This window comes from Physcomitrium patens, chromosome 2, assembly GCF_059467195.1.
Source record: "Physcomitrium patens ecotype Gransden chromosome 2, ASM5946719v1, whole genome shotgun sequence".
Classification (NCBI taxonomy): Eukaryota; Viridiplantae; Streptophyta; class Bryopsida; order Funariales; family Funariaceae; genus Physcomitrium; species Physcomitrium patens.
The window spans coordinates 19,513,694-19,535,442 of record NC_143411.1 but is presented as its reverse complement, the minus strand read 5'-3'; the positions used below and the strand labels follow the sequence as shown (position 1 = coordinate 19,535,442).

The 21,749-nt window shown below is 32.1% G+C and overlaps 1 protein-coding gene across 2 annotated transcripts; it reads left to right on the top strand.

Moving 5' to 3' along the window:
- The first annotated feature begins 16,609 nt into the window (after positions 1-16,609).
- On the top strand, positions 16,610-21,643 carry LOC112279056 (protein CORTICAL MICROTUBULE DISORDERING 2). 2 transcript variants are annotated; one of them, XM_024513126.3, is made up of 7 exons: positions 16,610-18,416; positions 18,511-19,240; positions 19,349-19,600; positions 19,744-19,835; positions 19,980-20,499; positions 20,623-21,141; positions 21,402-21,643. In XM_024513126.3, the coding sequence occupies exons 1-7, from the start codon at positions 17,953-17,955 to the stop codon at positions 21,471-21,473; spliced, it is 2,649 nt and encodes an 882-aa protein (XP_024368894.1). In that variant the 5' UTR covers positions 16,610-17,952; the 3' UTR covers positions 21,474-21,643. The 2 variants fall into 2 exon arrangements, with proteins under 2 accessions (XP_024368894.1, XP_024368893.1); XM_024513125.3 differs by having other exon boundaries at positions 16,611-18,416; positions 18,499-19,240.
- The last annotated feature ends 106 nt before the right edge of the window (positions 21,644-21,749 follow it).

The window sequence follows — 21,749 nt, the reverse complement described above, 5'->3', positions numbered from 1 at the left end:
AAAATCTTTATGTCTTTGGAAAGAACTTCAAGCTAGCTCTCCAATTCTATCTTCCGATCTCCAAATGAATCCTTATTTTGCCTTAGGCCATTGTTTTTGTGACTAGAGGTCTGATTTCAACCCTGTCTCACAAACGGCCAACCCTCGCATATCAATCTAACCTATACTAAGGATTGTTTAGCCCAACCCTACTCTTAACTTAATCTTAGTACCAATTATATTAATTATTTACTTCTTCTAATCTAATTTTATTAATTTATGGCCTTTTTAAGGTAATAGAAGAGTCTCTACAACCAAGAAGGTAAAATTACTAACTAACTTTTAATTTACTAACTATTAAGATAAGAAAATAACCTAAGAGGCTTTTATAAAAGCCTTATTTAGACACTTCAAATTATAATTGAATTAAAATAATTAGATATTAATTAGAAATTCAATTTTGATTATAATTTTACTATATAGTTGTATTATATTATGACACCAGAAATAAGAACATTATCAATAGATACATCCATAATTAGTACTCTTGGATTGAGATTTAAATTAATTTCACAAATTTTTCTATAATAGAACCTATATCATATTAATCAGGAATTCAATGTAGAACAATATTTTGAGGTTACCGCCAAAAGTTGCTTCATTTTAATAGAGAGTTGAATTGCATCAAAATCTTTCAAAATCATATGGTTCCATATTGGTAGTGATTCCTAGAGCCCTCTTCTTTTTCATGAATTTCAACTTAATCCTTTGAGATAATATATCTTTTTTTATAAAATTTGGATATGGAATAGCTGAATGAACTTTATCAAAATATCCGTCTAGGAGAATATCTTTTAATGTATGAGATGACTCTTGGAACTTCTCTGATAACAATATTGGTTTAGATTGAATTAATACCTTGGCACTAGGAACATCATTGGGTTGTGCAAACAAACTAAGTTCCATTGTTGGTAATATTTCTCATATAGATATAGAATCTAGAGTTTTTATAATTGGTATGAAGTGGTCCTTTGCAATTGGTGCATCCAATTATTGAATAAGATCTTTTTCTTTTTGCTGGTCTCTAGTAAGTATTACATGAATGCATTCTACTTGATTTACAAGAGAATCTTGTAGGCCTCGATTATTTTTCTCTATTTTATGATGTAGCTAGATCTGTTAGTCTTGGTTAAAAAAATTAAATGGAGCATTTCACTACTAATATATATGTCTTGATTGCTTATAATTTCTACATATTGGAGCATATTCATCACTAGCTCTTAGATTGAGACACTCACTAGCAAATTATCCTATCTATCTGTAATAATAATATTGAAGTAGTCTTCGTTCAACTCCATCACGAATATTAGGTATTTCTACTCGTATATATTGATTGGACTTGTTTTAGATTGGATGGATAAATGATCTCAATTGTCCAGTTGGTACTGTAGAATCTGAAATTGGTTTTTGAATAGGTAGATATTGGATATATTCTTATTGATTTTACTCAATACATTGAAAATTGGATCTACATTCTTGGTTATATCCAAAAAATTTAAAATTAAAAAAATTTATATTTTGTTTATTCAAATGATTCCTCCTCCAGCCAAACTTATATCTTGTCTAGACTTGATTTACATCCCACAAAGTCAGTTGAATCATGATTCGATTACCAAAGTATTGTTGCTTTTGTAAATTCTAACAATTAGTAGTGTCATGCTTACCCACACAAAATGTGCATTGCATAATTATTTGAAGTGGTGAAAAATATTCCATTACCATATGGCCTTATCTTTTACAATTATTGCATCAAATATTGAGGCACATATTTGTCAATTTATGCCTCTTTTTTCTATCCTTTGATAGATTAATAGCCAATTTGTCCATCTTTTTTGTCAAAGTTAACAAAAATTCTTCATTTGGATCCTTCGATAATATTTTATTAGATAATTCTTTCATAGGTATTGGTTTTTGATATGGAAGGTATGGCAAATAGGAAACTACTGCTATTGATGCTACAACTTGCAATGGGACAGTATTAACTATTCCGTGTAGATTAACACTAAGATTTGTACCGTAATCAATTATTCTTGGATAACTATTTATTGCTTCATTCCAATGTTACATTTGATAACCTCCTTGAGATGGAATCATCGTGGCTCCTGTGATTAGAAATTGATCATAATGACATTCTTTCCATATTTTAGCTCGATTAAGTGAGGAAGCAACTGTGGCCGATTGGTCCTCCTTTATAAACATCTCCAATTCTTGTGGATATAGTCTGTTAATCAATATAGACAAAACAAACAAATTTGGCATTTTATTGTTTGGCCATTTGCAAAAGATATTTGCTACTTGGCCATAATATGATTGCACTACTTCTCTTGATAATATTCTATTATTCATTAATCTTTCCTTAAGATATTCTTCAAATTTAATTAGTCAAGAATAGAATAAAAATATAATTTTCTGATGCCTCCCAATTAAAAAATTGGCCTACAAGCTGGCAATTATACCATTCAAATATTATATCTTTCAAAGTCATTGGCAGCCATTTCAATCAAATATCTTTGTTCTATTATTATTAGCTATACATACAGCCAAGAACTAAAATAAATATTGATCTGTATCTGCATTTGGCAAACCTCAAAAAGTAGTTAATGGAGCTACACTAATTGTACAATTACCCACTTCACCCATTTGGACCGTAATTGGAACTACTAGACTAGCAGCTGCCATTAAAGATATCAATATTCCTCTTAATTTCTTATTAAAATAAACATTGTCTTCTCTAATTATCTTTTTTGGACTTTTTAGCTTCCATAATATGCTATTATTATTTATAAATAATTTTATTGATTGAATTGGAGGTAAAAATGATGAATTTTAAAACACGCTAAATTGGCCCTTATTGACAAGCAATTTATACCATTCTAAAGAACTAATCTTGCCAGAATTGACTATATCTACTAAAAAAAAAGTATCCAATGAAATATCCAATTCTTCTGTGCCTCCTTCACTTTTAATTAATGGACTCAAGAAATACACTGAACTATTGACAAAATTTCTCACAAGTACTCTTGGTAATTTTTTTAACAGTATATATATCTAAAATATTTAAGGTATGTTAAGTTCTGAGTATGCTTGGATATGCCGACAAGTATGTAACCATGGTTTAATCCAACTCTATCAATGCTTTCTTTTTAGATTACATTCTTGCTCATCCCACAACAAATTTTTTATTCGTGCTCTCTCTTAAATTCTTTTCAATTGGCATATGTTTTTTAGTGTAATGTTCTCATTCTTATTAATTATAATCTTTCATCATATAATACTGAAATTGCTTCCATCTCTAATCTAACTACACACTTGGCTTCACTTTTGAACTAGCATCAATTTTTATAACTTCTCTGTGTAACATCCAAAATCACTTGTTTGGCAGTTAATTCCTAACACTCAATACTATTATCAATTTTTTGGTAGCAGTGCCAAAATGTGATTTTCGTTTTACTTACTCGAGACTAATTTAATCAAAATAAACCTATATAAGGAGATTCAAATATAGAAAAAGACTATCTACATGAATTCTCATCTTAAGGTCACACAATTAACTATCTCTTGATCAATTAAAATATTCAAAAAAGCTATAATGCCTTCCACATTCTATCAAATAAAATATTACAATTGATAATTCTATCTTATGCATTCATTAGCTCTTCTCCTATCCAAACTTACGACAATAATAGGTAATACTATACTATTTTAAAAAAATTACATAAAAAATTTTATAATCCTATTACTAGAATTCTCCAAAACTAACTGTCATTCCTAGTAATCTGCTTCAAACAATTCCAAATTCCATAGACTTTTTCTTATCAAACACTCTCAGCTCTTGATAAACAATGTATTATAATTCTCTCATTCACATCCATACTTCACAAATATCTTCAATTATCGACTTTCCAATTCTCCACTTATAATTCAATACACAATAAATTTAATTTTTCATTTGATATCATATAAACCAAATCTTTCTTTCATTAAAAAATTTCACTTTATATTATTTAATATCTATCCATTTCCTTTCTTCTATAAAAATTTAAATAAAAAAAAATAAAAAAATAAAAAAATAAAAAAAACAAGAGGTAGCATCAAGCTTATCTTGACTCATGACTATCACAGTCCAGTCTTGTCTACTTCTTCAACTGATTTATACTTACCCCAAAACAGAGATTTTAACCAAAATTTCTTATTTAACTACTTTTCTTGACTAAATCATCCATCCTACCTCTTGAATTGATTGCCCTATGGATGATTAATCAATTTTACCAATATCTAATCAATATCCTATAAAAACCAATTTCTATCCATTCTACAATGTTCTCAATGAAAGCACCAAATTTATGTCAAGAGGACAAGCTTCCTCAAGAGAATATAAGGTCTTTGATTGTAAGTGGGTTGTAAGAAGTACAATGTTACCCAAATAAAGTCAAATATAAAAAGATAGCTAAAAGCTAAGTACAAAGTTTAGACTAATTTCTTTCTTGTGCCAAAATACATTCAATTCTTAATTCAAATCTTAAATCTAAATCTTATCTTATTAAAATATCTATAATTCACTTATTACTAATTCAATCTAGGCAAAGCTTAGCTTTTGGACTTTAATTCAACATAAAAACTTCAAATTATTAAATAAATAAAATCTTCAAAAAATAAGAGCCAAATCAAGAAAAAAAATTAGCTACTTGCTATAATTGCTGCCATTAAGACCTCTATCTATAAATTAGCTTGGATATCTCTCATTACAACTCTTCTTTTTACATGCTAAGGCTTGTCAAAAAGATAATAATAAGCTCTAACTTCTTCAAAATTCTCAAAATAAAAAGAAAAAAAATTAATAAATGGCACACAAAGTACCAAATCAGTCTTAATTTTTGGCATCTAAAAACTCCAATAACTTCCCTCCTAAAAATTCACATAAATTCCCCTCATCATAGCTCTTCTTCTTGTGTAAAATAGCTTGTTGGAAAAGTAATAACAAGATCTAGCTTTTTGTAAAATTTTAAAATAAAAATAAATAAATAAATAAATAAATAAATACAAGAAATGGTATAGAAATACTTAACTAGTCTTGAATCTCACTACCTAAAAACTCTAGCAACCCTCTTTCTTATAAGTTTTCTTGATTCTTCCTCTTTAGAACTCTATTTCTTGTATGCTATGGCTTATTGAAAATTTAACAATGTAATTTAATTTCTTTAAAAATTTAGGACAAAAAGATGAAAATTTTGTAAATGGCCTTTAAAATCCCAAGCTAGGCTTGAATCTCGTTTCTCTCCAAAATTTCCAGCAACTTTTTTTTCCTATCCTTTCAACCTCTAGCCTCTCTCTCCTTCTTCTCTTCCCCTCTTCTTCCAAAAAAATTAAAATCTTTGATGCCAAAAATTTCTATTCCTAACTCTCTTCTAATATCTATCTTGAACTACTCTAAAGCCAGATATCTATCCTAAAAGACAATATCCTCAAGCTCAAATAAACTATTGAAGATAACAATTTCATATTCTAAACTCTATTCAAATTTGCAAATGTATTAGTATTGTATTCCTTCCCTCCTCTATAAATAAAATTAATTATTATCTAAATAACTTTGATGCACTTAAATTAAGTGCATCACAACAATGTAATCACAAAATAAGGAGCATGTTTGTCAAAAAAGACAATGTGTCAAAAAATAAGTTTCTTTAGCTATAATAGGGACCATACGGCTGGAATCATGTGTAACACCCAATAAAGATCATATTCTCTCCTCAAATCCTTGACCTCATTTTACAATAGATGTATATTTAAGACCTAAAAATCACAAAGACTTTATATTATTAGATTCAAGAGCCTTAGCTTGTCTTATAGACAAAGATTTTTTCAAAAAATAAAAATTATTTTTAATCAAAAAAACTAAATTTGTACATGTAGAAGTCATAGATAGTCATGCATTTTCTTTTAAAGATATTATCTATAAGATTTTTCTTTTAGATATAGAAATTAAAGATTATAATAGTATAGTAGTATTTAATATGATAAGATCTTGCTTCAATCTAATTATTTTAGAATTATCATGGTTAAAAAATATAATCTTTGAATAGATTTTATTTCTTATAACTTAATTTTTTTTATAATTTAATTTAAAATTTTATTAATCAAGTAAAAATACATAAATCTCATATATCCAAATTTTTATTAGTAAGTACAATAACTTTCATAGATGTGGCAAAAGAAAGATCATTTTATTGCTATATATTCAATGTCCATTTTTTATGGTAGAAAGATGTTAAGTAATATTTTTAGTCTATATTACGATTTCTAGGATATTTTTGAAAAGGAAAAAATAGATATGCTTCTAAAATATTAATCCTATTATTGTTCAATTAATCTTTAAGAAAGAGCATAACTACCATTTGGACCAATTTATAACTTATTGCAAAATAAGTTGGTTGCACTAAAAGAGTACATTGACAAGAACTTAATTAAAAACTTCATATATCATTTAAAATCTCTAGCAAGAGTTTCTATCTTATTTGTAAAGAAAAAAGATGAATCTTTGTCTATGTATATAGACTATTATAGATTCAATAAGATCACCATCAAGAATAGGAACCTCCTATCTTTGATTTCAAGATTTTTTAATTAAATCAATTAAACAAAGATCTATAAAAAAATAGATCTACGAGGAGAAAATAACTTCATCTCCATCAAAAAAAAGATGAATAAAAGACTAATTTTTGAACTAAATATGGATATTTTAAATATAATGTCATACCTTTTGAATTTACAAATATACTAGCCACTTTTGTATAGTATAACATCTATCAAACAAAAAAATATATTTTTTATTATAAAAGAGCCTAATTAAAAAGATATACCAAATAATTATAAATAAAAGATAAAAGGTAGTAAAATCTTATAGTATTAGAATTATTATTCATGAAAATAGATTTTATTTACCTACTATGGTATAAATAAGGTAAAATAAGATAAATTTAAAAAATAAAGAATATAGATATATGTAAGAAGTTGAGAATTGATTTTAGCAAAAATTACCTTAAGAAAATAATAATTGATACATAAAAAGAATTAATTTCTATGTAGGGTCAAAATTAGAAATTGAGGTATAAAACCAAATATCTATGCTATTTTTAGGATTTTTTTATCAATTGAAGAGAAAATAAGAAAAAAAATAAAAAATTTAAAAAATTTAAAAATTAATTTCATATTATTTGGATTAATATTGAGATTTTTAGGGATTTTTAAAATTAGTGATGTACTTGGTGGATTTAGATTTTGAGAAATAAAAATATGTTTATAAATTTGAGGATTTTATTTGAATTTTGTAGCATTTTTATAAGTAAAAATTTAAAATTTTTTTGTTGTTGTACTTATTATAAATATGTATAAAAATTTAGGATCAATTAAGTGGTTAAATTAAAGAATATAAGAATTTTTGTGGATTATCATCATGGATAATTGAAATTTAGGGTGAGTGGAGGATTTTATAGTCTAATAATATTTTTTGGTTTGATTGAAGCAAAAATTAGTGAAAAAAATTTATATTTAAATATCTACATAGAATCCAATTTTTTGAGCAATTAAATGATTCAATAAGGAGAAATTTTTGTTGAAATATTAACGTTCAAGTCAGAGAAGGAGGGCAGCCAATAATCAAGAGGTTTTGGAAGAATTTCTTATAATTAGTATATGTAATCTTCTTCAAATTTTTTATACTTATTGCTATCTTAGTTGTTGCAAAGTTTGCAAATTTTGAATCAAAATCAATAAATTAAGCATTAGCTATTGAATTTTCAATCCATTATAGGACTTATTAAGAATTTGTTTAAGATTTAGGATTTGATTAAGAATTGATTAGAATTGGTTTAAGATTTTGAATTTACTTAGGATTTGATTTAGGATTTAATTAAAAATTAAGGTGTATGATTTGATTAGAATTTGTTTAAAATTTTATTGGAATTTTATTAGGATTTTTTGAAGATTATATTAGAATTTGATTAATATTCAATTAAAATATCTATTTTTGATATTTTTTTAATATTTTTTTATTATACATATTTTATTGAGATTAATTTATTATTTCTTTATATTTCTTTTCTAAGTTTTTAAGACTTTTTTTGATATAATTAAAAATTGATTACTATTGTTATAATTTAATTAGAATTTAATTAGAATTTATTTAGAATTCTATTAGGATTTTTAGGTCATCTTGTTGCAAGTTCTATTTTTTTTTTTCACAACTAAGTACGCAATGCATTCTCAAGCAGACTTCTGTCAAGGACATGAATCTTGAAGAAAGAAAATCCTCAATGTACTCTTATGTCAGTTAAAGGTGATATATTATTAAACTAGAATGGCTATTACGAAAGACAAGAAGACTAGAATGTCTAGGAATAAGATTAAGGACTAGAAAGGCATTGACAAGATTGAAGAAGGCTTCACTCTTGTCTCTATATATACTCTTGTCTCTATATATACTCTTAACTAGGAGCTACATCGCAATGTCCTATAGGACCTCTAAAACATGTTGAATTTGCTAGCCACATGTCTTAACTTGCAAGATAAGTTATTTATGTATGTACCACATAGTTAGCTTGTTCTACAAGCTACCAACATGTTGTTAACTTGTTGGCTAAGTTTCTATCCTATAAATATATCTAAAGTCAAAACCACATTTATAAAGCTTTTAAGAAGCTTTCCTAGAAGACTTTATGAAATTAATCTATATTTACTTACTTCTATTTAATTATATAAGTAACTATTGGGATAAATGTATATGTCTGTGACAACTTCATATATTACAACATTTTTTTTCAACATCTTATAAATGATGTTTTTTGTACATTTCTTAATTATTCTTTTATCTACTATTTAGATGATATTTTAATCTACTCTAAGAACACAAAAGAATATGAATTTTATGTTTGTTGTGTATTACAAAAACTTAAAGATATAGGATTATATGTCAAGATGAAAAAGTATGTATTTTACACTACTCAAGTTGAATTCTTAAGGTACATTATTTCCAACAAAGGCCTTATGATGGATCTCAAAAGGGTTCAAACTATTATAGAATGCAAGATTCCAAAAATAATTAGAGATGTATATTATTTTTTAAAATTTTCCAATTATTACTAGATCTTCATCAAGAACTTTTTTGAAGTTATGGCTTTTTTTATACTTTTGACTTGTAAAGACAAACTTAAGTGGAACAAAGAAGTTGAAGTATGTTTTGAAGTCTTGAAGACAACATTTATTTTTACACCAATCTTACATTATGTTGACTTCTCCAAAGCATTCTTTATGAAAATAAATGCATCAAACTTTGGTATAGATGTGTTTTTGTCACAAATAAGAAAAGATGATAAATTCTACTTAATAGCTTTTTATTCCTAGAAAATTTTAGCATCTAAAATTAATTATAAGATCCACAACAAAAAACTTCTTGTAATTATGGATTCATTTTAAGAATGGCATTACTATCCAGAAGATACTTCTAATTTAGTCATCGTATATATGGATCATAAGTACCTCAAGTATTTTATGTCAACATGTGTTTTAAATTTTTTCAAAGCCTATTGAAATATGTTTTTATTAAGATTTGATTTCAAAATCACTTATTGATCCAAAAAACAATAAGGTTTATCAAATGCCCTTTCTTGACATTCTTATCTTGCTTCAAAAGAAAGAAATGTAACTTTTGATGATTGAAGAATGATTTTCTTAAAGCTAAAGTATTTTCATCTTTGAGCAATAAAATCAATATTTATTATTAATTCAATTTTTTTCAAGCATGTTTAATTAAATATGTCATCTAATCTTTTTATTTATGATATTAAAAATAATTTTTTTAGTCTCATAATACTTTTAAATTTGAATTTAAGAATAATCTACTCTATTTCAAAGAATAATTATATATTCTAAAAGATATAGTATGATTACATGTTCTTTAAGCTCATCATGATTTTTCAATAATCAAACATTATAGATATAAGAAGATTTTGGAGCTAATATCTAAAGATTTTTGATGGCTTCAAATATGGAATACACTTTAAGAATTTGTACAATTATATGATATTTGTTCAAGATCAAAAACTCCTCGCCATTGACCTTATGGACTTTTTTAGCCATTATATATTCCAAACCAACCATGGTTGTGTATTTCTATGGATTTTATTACAAATCTTTCAATCTCAGGTTCTAATGATTTTACATTCATATTTAGATTATTTTATCAAGATGACACATTTTATACCATATACAAAATCTATCATAGGTAAAAAAAAATAGATAAGCATTTTCTTAATAATATATTATTATTATAGATTATTTAAGGATATTATATCAAATAAAGAGATTCAATTTGTATCAAAATTTTGAAAAATTCTTTTCAAGATTCTAAAAATGAACATAAAGTTACTTTTGGCTTCTTATTTTTAATTTGATAGACAAATAAAGCATATGAATCAAGTTTTGAAGTGATATTTGAAATATACTATTAATTATCTATAAGATGATTGGATAACTCTTTTATCATTGGTAGAGTTTATTTATAATATCATGATACATTTTTCTATACAATAAACATATTTTTTTTACTAATTAAGATTATCATCTACAACTTGATGCTTTTGACTTCTCAAAAGTTCATAATCTTGCAACAAAAGATTTGACAATTTTTTTTATCTAAGCTACATACAACAATAAAGGCATAATTAAATATATATATATATATATATATATATATATAAGAACGACAAAAGGCCAAAATAGATACCTATCACAAGAAGCAACCTCAATTCTACATTTGAAACAATATATGGTTATTTTGTCATAATATCAAGACTAGCCTTCTTTATGACAAGTAAAATTATCCTAGGCTTTGATAATTTTTTATTTGTAAATAAATGAATTTAGTTACTTATTAATTATAACTATCAGATTCTATGAAGATCCATCTTATATTTTACATATCTCTTCTTGAACCATATAAAACAATGAATAACTCGGAAAGAAGACAAATGCCACTTCTTCCTATAGAAGTAGATAATAATTAAGAGTTTGAAGTGGAAGAAGTCTTAGATTCAAGGTAGCACCAAAAATAGGTTAGAATATTTTATTTATTAGTACAGATATGATACTAGTGAACGTATATAAGAGCTAGCTAAGAATCTTATAATGTAACAAAAAAAGTTAATACTTTTCATCAATGTCATCTATCAACATTAAGATGAAGAATAAAAAATCTTTGCTATAAAAGAAAAGTTGTTTAACCTTTAAAACAACATAATAGAAATGAAGACCTTCAAAAATAAAATAAATAGATGGTGAGATACAACACTATCATATTTTGTAAAATTTTCTTAACAATGAATTAGGCACTTAGTTGTGGATGGTAAAATAGAACTTGCAACAAGAAGATTTTAACAATTTTAATAAAATTATAAAAAAATATAATTAAATCATAATAATTTTAACAAAATTTTATTTAAATTTCAAAAATAATTAAAAGAATTTACAAAAAAAATATTAAAAAATTATAAATTAATCTTAAAGATATCAAAAAAAATATTAAAAATAAAAATTATAATTTAATCTTAATAAAATTTTAATATAATTCTTAAAAATCATAAAAAATCTTAAAAAAATCTTAAATCCTAACCTCAAATTAAATTGTAATAAATTCCTAATAAAATTCTAATCAAATCTTAAATTAAATATTAATAAAATCTTAATGAAATCCTAAATTAATCTTAAATCTTAATTAAATCCTAATAAAATCTTAATCATATCCTAAATCTTAATCAAATCCTAATAAAATTTTAAATAATCCTAAAAAAATACTAAATAAAACTTAATTTATTACTACAACTTTTTTGAAACCTCAATAAATAATAATTGAACCATTGATCTTAATTAAAATTTTATTCAAATTTCAATGCACAAGCAATTTATAAATATACAAAGTTTGAGAAGAATCGAAATTACCAATTGAAAGAAAAGCTCTTGGAAATTGGCCGCCATCCTTCTCCAACTTAAATATTGATCTCTCAATAGCAATTTTTCCTTATTTAATAGTTCAATTGCTTCAAAATTTGGCTACTATATAGGTTTCTAATTTTAAATTACTTTTGCTAATTTTTTCTTCAATCAAATTGGCAAGTGTTGTAAGATTGCAAAAATCCTCATTGACCTTAAATTTTAATTATTTGAGACCATAATCTACAAAAGATCTCATAACCTTCAATCTAATTGCTTAATTGATATCAAATTTTTTACACACATTTAGTACAAATATAATTATAAATGGAAAAAATTTTACTTATAAATATACTACGACACTTACAAAATCATCAAATGTATAAATTAATTTTTATTTCTCAAAATCTAAATCCATTGAGTATATCTTTCACTTTGAAAAGCCTTCTAAATCTCGATTTGTCTTTAAATCCCATGAAATCAACTTTCAAAATTCCTATTACAAGTTTGCTTCCAAATCCCACTTTTTGATCATCCATAAAATCTCAGTTATGGTACATGTATAATTTTGTGTCTCAAGATCTGATTTCAACCTTGATTCACAATCAATCTTTTTTGGATATCAACTTTTAGTATTTTGAAGTAATATTTTTTGTAAATCTATTCTTGATTTTTTTCTAAAGATTTTGATATTGATTATATATTTACCTTATTTTTATTTGACTCATTTATATTCCTATAAAGTAAATATAAGTCTCTTCTACAAGAAGGTAATATTAGTACATGGTATTTTTTTTACTACCTCCTTGTTTATTATCTATATTTTTAAGATAATTTATTAAAATATTTTTATTTGAGCTCCTATATAATAAAATATTTCCTCTCTTTTGTTAGATAATAGTCATGTTATTATATGACAATATATTGGCTATCACAATTTTGGAAGAAAATCTTACTGTTTGGTGATTTTATTAGCAGTAGGAATTATTCTTCATGATGCTTGTAATATTTTATTTGAAGGAAGTTATAAAGGCCTCAACATTAATCAAATAAGAAGTGATCTTTCTATCCTAATATAAGACACTATCAATAATTAAGAGGACTAATCAATTACGTTCAAAGAAAACAAAGATCAAAGTATGTGATAAGTACAATTTGTTGCATCTTAGACTTCTTCAATATATTATTATTTCTCTTCATGGAATTTGTTTCTATAAGAAAAGATAATATCATAGATATATATATATATATATTTATTTAGATAAGAAGTATTAGGTAGAAGATAAATGAATGTAGATTTCATATTATCTTATGGCATAGCTTCTTAGAAGCTTTATAGATATATATTTGACTTTATACATATTTATAGTTTATTGGTAGGTTAGAAACTTGGCCAAAAAGTTAGCCTCATGTTGTTTGTATTGATAGCTTATGTTACAAGCTAATGATGTGGAGCACATATAGGAAGCCTGCTTTACACATTAAGACACATGTTTTACAAATTACACATGTATTAGAGGTCTTATAAAATGTCGTTAAATAGCTTGTAGTTAGATAGTATGTATGGAAGTAAGAGTGAAGCCTTCTATACACTTATCAATGTCTTTCTAGTTCTTAGTCTTGTTTTAAGACTTTATAATTTTCTTCTCTTTGGCAATAGTTATTTTAATTTAATATTATATTATTTTAAAATTATATTTTTGAATGATACAAGAGTGTATTGATTTTTTTATTCTTCAAGATTCATGTCCTTGATAATATACCTATTTTTCTAGCAATGAAGCATAATAGATTAAAAAAAGACTTATAAGAATTAAAAACTAAGTTAGAAGATATTAAAGCTAAGCTTAAGTCAACTTATATACAAAAAGCCAAATTTGAGGTAGGTAAAGTTCCTTCTCTTGTGCAATTACTATGAAATGCTAAAAGTATATATTATTTAATATATTAATGGAATTTTGATAATCACATGACAATTATGTAAAGCTTATGATTGATATGTTTCCTTCAATATCAAATTTTAAAATTTTGTAGCAAAATATAAATTTTGATTAGAATTTATATCTTATTTAAATTATTTTTTAAAATTATTATTTTTTTATTCCATAAAAAAACATAGTTTTTAAAACAACCATGATTTTGAAAAACTCTCACAAAGTCATTATCTATCTAAGTTATTTAATACCAATACTTAAAAAAACCTTATCAACTTTTCTTTTTAATTCTATTCTTTAGTCTACAAAAAAAAAAAAAAAAAATATTAGTTGAAAGCATGTGGTTTTGTATGTCATGATTTGATTTTAACTTAGGTTTACAACTAGTCTTTTCTAGGTACTAGTCTAAAAATATTTCTCAATAATATTTATTAAAAGCTATTCTTTACTTTTAAATAAAGGTTTCTATAACAATATTTTTTCTAATCTACTTTTTTATATTATTTATGGTTATAAAAAATAAATAGAAATATTTTTTATAAAAATTATGGCTCTAATATTATTATTTTTTCTACTTTTATATCTTTTATCTATTATTTTAATATTATTTTTATTTTATCTTTAATTAATATTATTTTTTTTTGGTTTTTCATCCAATATTTATATTACAACATGACATTATCGTCATAGAACCAAAAATTACCTTATTTGAGAAGTTTGATAATATAAGGTGGAAGTTTTAAAGATTTATCAATCAAATAAAATTATTGATTGAGCTTCAATATGAAAGCTTTGCACCTTAATAATCATAATTCAAGTTTATTGAAATATTAATTTTTGATTCTATCTTATCATATTTTTATCTTTTTTTGAATGACATAATTTACTATTAAATAACTCAAAGATTTTTTTAACAAAATTTTGATTCATATATTAAAAGCATGATGCAATTTGTATTGCAACCAATAAAATTTGGATCTTATGCTAAAAAAATTATTCACTATTAGTATATGCTTTACAATTTTGATAAATGACAAGTGATAGCAAGTAGGATAATAATGCAATTACTAGCTAATTTCTTCATGGATTGTAACATGCAATAAAAAAATTGAGGCTAAACTTACTTGATCCTCAAACATTGAATCAAGTAATTGAACTTGTTGTAAAATATAATGGAGGCATGAGGTTAGCTAAAGATTCAAGAATAATAGCTGAGAAAATATAAAAAGATATTTATAGTATTGGTACTAAATCTAAAGGCACAACTTAAGCTTAGGCTAAGAAGGTAGACTACTTAAAGATTGGATAGTCATTGCATTAGGTAGTTGTAAACTAGTGCAAAGAGTATGATGGTAGTGGACACAATAAAACTTGGGATAGAATAATATTAGGCAAGAGGCCATGTATGTTTGAAGTGTGTGCAATAAACAAAGTTTATTATTGAATTGGTGTGCATGTTACTAATTATAGACACTTTACAAAGTTTGTCTTGTGCTTGCTTGTTACTCCAATTGCTTGAGTAACAATATGATACACATAAAATATACCGACTAGAATAATGGACACTGATGATATGGGGGCATCCCATCCATCCGAGCAGTCACATCCGCACATCATCCGTGACACAGTCATCCATATTGACAGAATTTATCCCCAGAGGCATTCGACATGGATCATAACCGAGAGCGCGGAGGCCATGCCACCAGGGTAACACACACGAGGATAGCCAAAGCTCCAGACAGAGTGGGGCTGGGAGGGGGGCTTACTCCCCGCAGCAGCGTCACCATCTCGCCTCTTGCTCTCGCCCTCTAGCTCTGCCTCCATTTCATCACCACGCTGGAAACGCCGCCTTGACCGCCGTGGGCCTGGTTTATTCATGGCTTACTCGCTGTTTTCAGCGTGAAAGAGCCGATGCCCCCACCCCCCGACAATCAGGGTGATCGCCCGCTGTGTCTCGCGATTGCTGGGGTCCGCTGCTGAAAGGTTTTCCACAACAACTGGATGGAGGCTCTACTTTCAGAAAGTTTCCCGCATGAATGCACGCTTTGACAGGCAGTCATTATTCCAAAAACACATCGCCAATGCCAACGAGCCTGTCCCACAATTCGATCCACCCAGCAGATGCGCAGGAGCTGTCGACCGCTTGGAATGCGATCATGGCATCGAATCCACTCATTTCACACTCGGTTGATTGGCCAGCTGCTTCCACATCGCTGTTTCACCACACTTAGAATTAGAAAGAGTGTTGGGTCCAGAAATAGTTCTCGTCAACCGACAACAGCAGCACCAACCATGTAACCGTTGCTTGTAGCATGTGTGATCGCGTCGTAGAAAGAAAACAGATCACAGGGCGTGCGACCAAGATAAGGCGATTGAGGCACAATGTGCAGGATATTGTTAAGGCAGGACAGATTGGGGTGGGAGCCAAAGCAGCGCCACACAGACCGAGGCAGATGGAAACAACCGGAATGAAAGGTTGTGCCATGGGGCCAGATAGTGACCACTGGAGTGATGGATTTGACTGCTGGACGTTGTCGACCATGTCGATGAAATGAAAGTAGAAGGCAGGAAAAGGCAAGTGCCCAGCGCAACTGCGAGAGAGAGAGAGAGGATTTCTTTTTCATTTTAAAAAAGTGGGACCCACCGAAGAAGCGGCAAGCAACGAAGATTGACCAGAGCGTTGGTGGGATAGGAGAAGTGGTCCGCATACGGTGGCGCAAGAGCAGGATACGGAGCTCGTTCTATTGATGGTCACGCAACGAGAAGAGGAGATTAGAACGGAGACGAGAGGAAACCAGAAGAGGGGGCAGCTGCGACCATTTTGAATCCCACCTTGGTTTGACGAGGTTTGTTGTGTTGCGCCCTCCTCCACCACCTGCTTACATCTTGGCCCAAGCTTGTGTCAAGAAGATGCACCATCTGGATGCATCCGCAACTCCACACCAGCCGCCAATTCGTCGTGTTTCTGGTAGTTCTTTCTCAGCGTCGGTACTTCATTCATTTGGCGGATTGCGCACCAGGTTAGAACGAGAGATGGGACCGGCCGAGGGTAAAGTGTTCACGTCATAATTCCTTTCTTCTACCATGTTCCTTCTTGCGGAAGAGTTCAATTCTCGGTGCGGAGCTTCGAAGGTTGAGAAGCTGTGGATGCGTGGTCGAGTGGTGGTTCCTCGCAAGTCGCTCGATGGGCTCCACCGTAGGTCCATGAGTGGGGCGATTTGTGGGTCAGAATTGTGATGCCCTGGAGGTCTTGAAGCTGAGCAGACAAGGAATCCTTTTTTTGGTGTTGCATCAGTCGGTTCGAAATATGGGTTTAGTGTGTCGGATAGTAGTTTTTTCAGATGGTGGTTCAGAATTGGAAGCACTTGTCATCAACTCGAAGGTTTTGCGGCGAAATTAGACCAGCGAGCAGGTGTAGTGAATTTAAAAGGAACTCGGTTGTGCAGATCTTGGTTCATGGGCGGTAATATTTGAGCTGATTCTGTGAAAAGGATTGGTGGGAGAGGAGGGGTGTTCGATTCCCAAAGATCATCCAACTCTCGAGGCACAGATCCTAGCATTGTCTCTTAATTTGTCGAGAAGACTTATGTTCGACCACTCGAGCCTTGCACTGATACACGGAGCTCCCGTTGAACATGCGGTGCTGTGTGAAGTTGAAGTTCTACGTGCTAGTTTGCACATGAAGAAACCTGGATTTCTGTTCCTTGAACTTTCTTCTTGTCAGAAGCTATCAGACTCTTTATCGATTGAATTTCCCTGAGTCTGTACGGAATTGGAGGGATTTCGAGAAAAGGAGATGGCTGTTTCCGGGTCGAGAGAGCTAAATCGATTGAGCAAACCAATGTGACACTCTTCAGACTTCCATCTTCATTTTATTTATTTGTTTTTATCAAGGGCGTCCTGCAAGTGGCGAGATGGCATTAATCTAGCTAGGAAGTGAAACCGACGCGCATTTTACAGCAGTGATTTTTAAGGGACATCTGCGTATTTCATCAATAGGATGGTCACCCTAACGCCGGGGATTCTGCTGAAGCTCCTGCAACATATCAACTCAGATGTGAAGGCTGCAGGAGAGCACCGCTCCGCGCTCTTGCAAGTGATCTCCATAATGCCAGCGCTGCACGGTAGCGAGCTCTGGCCTAACCAAGGATTCTACATTAAGGTTTCAGACTCGTCGCACGCCATGTACGTTTCGCTTGGAGAGGAGCATAACGATTTAATCCTTAGTGACAAGCTGCAATTGGGACAGTACATTCACGTGGACAGGTTGGAGGCCGGGTCCCCAGTGCCGCTACTTCGAGGAGTGAGGCTTGTGCCTGGGCGCCATCAATGTGTGGGAAATCCGGAAGACCTTGTGGCCGCGGTTGTGCCCACGTCGGCAATCGATGTTTCAGTCCAACCGGATCTGTTTCAGCCGGATTTGCGCACCTGGGACACCATAGACACCAGATGCGATTCTAACAGGTGGGTGGAAGTAGCCTGATCCGATGAAGTTGATTGCCTCGAGTTGTCGGGCTGCTGAAGATTTGTTGACCTGTGATGACAGATTGAATGGCAGGTTTGATCCACCTTCCGTGGAAAGCATTGTAAGGAAGAATGTGGCGAAACCGAACGGGCCGTTCGTGACTGGGCTCATCGGGAGGTCTCCTTCTTCCAGGTTTCAGGATGTGGAAGTTGTGTTGGAGAAGACGATTGAAATTTCATCGGACAACTGCGGGGCGCAGAAATTTGCGCGTGGCACCATGGCCAGAACGGTGTCGTTCAGGCCCCAGCCTGGTTCCGAGTTTGCGAGGTCAAGTGTGCCGCTGGAGGAACGAAGGACAATCTCGAGGTCGAAACTGCGCGCAGAACATCCGAAAGTGAATGTAGATTGTACCTCGGCGCTAAAAGAGGAGAGGAAAACTTCGTCCCCTTCACGATCCCAGTCTATTATGAAATGTACGTTCTCAGACGAAAGAACAACAGCATCTTCATTCCCCAAGAGCGTTGTGGCTCGTGCCGATGATCGTATTATCTCCTACAGAGATTCTTCCACCATCACTTCCAGGGCCAAGCAAACATCGCCCATCACTAAAAGGTGTGTGAGCACAGGTAAAGTTGTAAACAGCGTTGATGCCACCAAGAAACGCATCGATGGTAGCACTGGTCGAGCTGCTGAGCCAGTCACTACAGCTGTCAAGAACACGCTGCGCAAGAGCTGGGAAGGTTTGGCCGTTGCCAAGAACTCCAAAGATCGTCCTCAGCCTAAAACCTCCAAACCAGACGTGAAGGCTAAGTTGTGGTCGTCGGTGAGTGAACAAATCTTTTCTCAACTTGCATTTCGAGCAAGTTCTGGCCATGGCGAGCAGGTTTCGGATTGCTTGACGTAGCATGGCTGATTGAACCTGAATGTGTAGGTGTCTGGGTTGAGGAATAAGCTTGTGGAGAGTGACGGAACGTCGTTGTTAGACAAAAGATCGTCGTCACCGCAGGTATCAAGCGGGAGGCCGAACCAAGGAAGAACAGACAGCTCTAGCTCTACGGTAGGGTCCACCTCCCCTACCCACTCTACGTCCAGCGCCACTGTGAATGACATCGATGTATTTCAGAGACACTCCGGTGGTCACTCCTGGAGCTCCCTGCCTGGCAACCTCGCCACGTTTGGCAAGGTCAGTTGTTGCAGTCACTCTGGCACCACTACATATTATTCCAAGTTCCTCTCGAGTATTCAGGTCGTGGGTTTAAAGTAACATTGATGTGCGGTATCACCTTTCGGAATGAATTCGCTATTGAGATTTTGATGTGTTCGCAGAAAGCATTGCAGTCGAGGGATGCTGCAGCACTGGCAGCGGCTGAAGCACTTCAAGAAGCTTCAGCAGCGGAGAGCGTCCTTCAAAATCTCAGGCAAGTGAAACGAGCAACCTGTTAATTACCGTGTAGTGCTTCTCTCCTACAACTGAGACTTCACAACGTTTGAATGAATCATCATCAGGGATTTGGAATCGAAATCTGTTGAAAAGTCCCTCACGATTCCTGTGAATTGTGCAGTATGTTTGCGGAGCTGTGCTCTGATGCGCGCATTGATCATCCGCAACCCTCTGTTGAACTCTTTCTGAGCCTCCACCATTCTCTCAAACATGCAGTGATCGTATCAAATGCTCTCTCTACAGCTCGCAACGCTCCAGAATCTGCCACTCTCGCAGACGACATCAGCGAGGCGGCGATTGGGAAGGCTCAAGTTGTGATGGAAAAGTCCTTGAGCGCTGCGAATTGGGTCACTGCTGCTCTCACCTCTGATCTAGCTAATTTTTCAACTCAGATTAAACAAGCCGGATCCACACCAGGTAATGCTCTTCGTAACGCGCCAAAGAGGACCTCGAATCCGCCGTTGCAGGTCATACCGGACAATCCTAGCACGGTGCCCCGAGGGAGGAGTTCCTCACCCTCTGTAACAAGCAGGAACATTTTATCAACTCCAACGTCTCCGAGCCATCGCCCTGCCCTGTCATCTGTGAGCCACATCGCCAATTTAAAGAGAACCGCTGCAGAATCAAGATCGCAGTCTCCAGTTAAGCCCAAACTCCACTCCTATGGTGCAAATTTATCCTGAACTTTAATTGTATGAGCAGCGGTTAGTTCCGAGTTATGCCTGGAAAGCATATCATGATGCTGACTTCTCCTCCTTATGAAGGGACCTGTGCTGAGTTCTCGACGAAGCAGCGCAATCAGCAGAATTGGGCTAGGGAAGAGCTCCAAAACAACAAGCAAGGTGTCTCCTGAATCGCAATCCGTGGAGCCGAAGGCGCCCTCAGCTCGAAGTGCTGCAACGCCGCCACCTGTATGGGTGAGGGGAAAGGGAGTAGCGGAAACCGCAGAGCTGGCGAAGCAACTGGAGAGTGAAGCTCAGTGGTGGTTCCTCAACTTCATGGAAAGAGCTCTGGATGTGGGCTTCCATGAGGCTACCTCAGCCAGCAATGAGAGGGATGACCCACTGCACGGAGCCAAAGTGATGAGCCAGCAGGAAAATTGCCACATTGCCACTATGTTGTCGCAATTGAAGCGAGTGAATGACTGGTTGGACGAGGTGGGCGATGGACTGGGTCCTAAATGGATTGAAACAAAAGCTCGTTTGAAGCGAAAGATTTACGACTTTTTGCTTCAGCACGTTGAATCGGCTGCTGCAGCGCTAGGAAATGTGTCTTCCATTACGGTTTACTCCTAAACTCAGTTCATTAACAAACCAGCAGCCGCTGCATGTATAAGTTTGAGCTTATTGTCACCACAAGGCTCAGAAGCGTCGTTATAGGCAAAATGGTGGATCGTTGTTGAATGAGACAAGGTATAGTAATTATGTTCAGACGAAAGCGATACAAATAGGTGGTCTATAGGATAATGACATTTGCGGAAATAGTGAGGCAATAACTGCAACGTGGGGTTGAAGTGAGCTTTGGGATTGCACTGCTGTTGTAGAAGCCGTGCCACTGCGAGAAAGCTGCGAGGGAGGCTGATGAGGAACAAAGCTGCCTTGGCGACCCTCGATGACGCCTACACTCACGTTGACAAGGTTGAGGATGAAGCACGATTAGGTGAAAATACTACAGTAGAGCAAGTTGAGACGGTCGGTTCTACACGTGCGTTGGAGTCGGCCATATCAGGCTTGCCAGGCCTTGTACATTACGTTCTTGTTAATGAATTCATTCCGTTCCGTTCTATTTGCCTCTCCTGATTCCAGCTTGGCGGCCTGTCATCCATTGCACTGCCTCTTGACGCCAGTAGTTTGGTTTTAGATGAAATGTCGATCCTGCACTCTAATCCAAA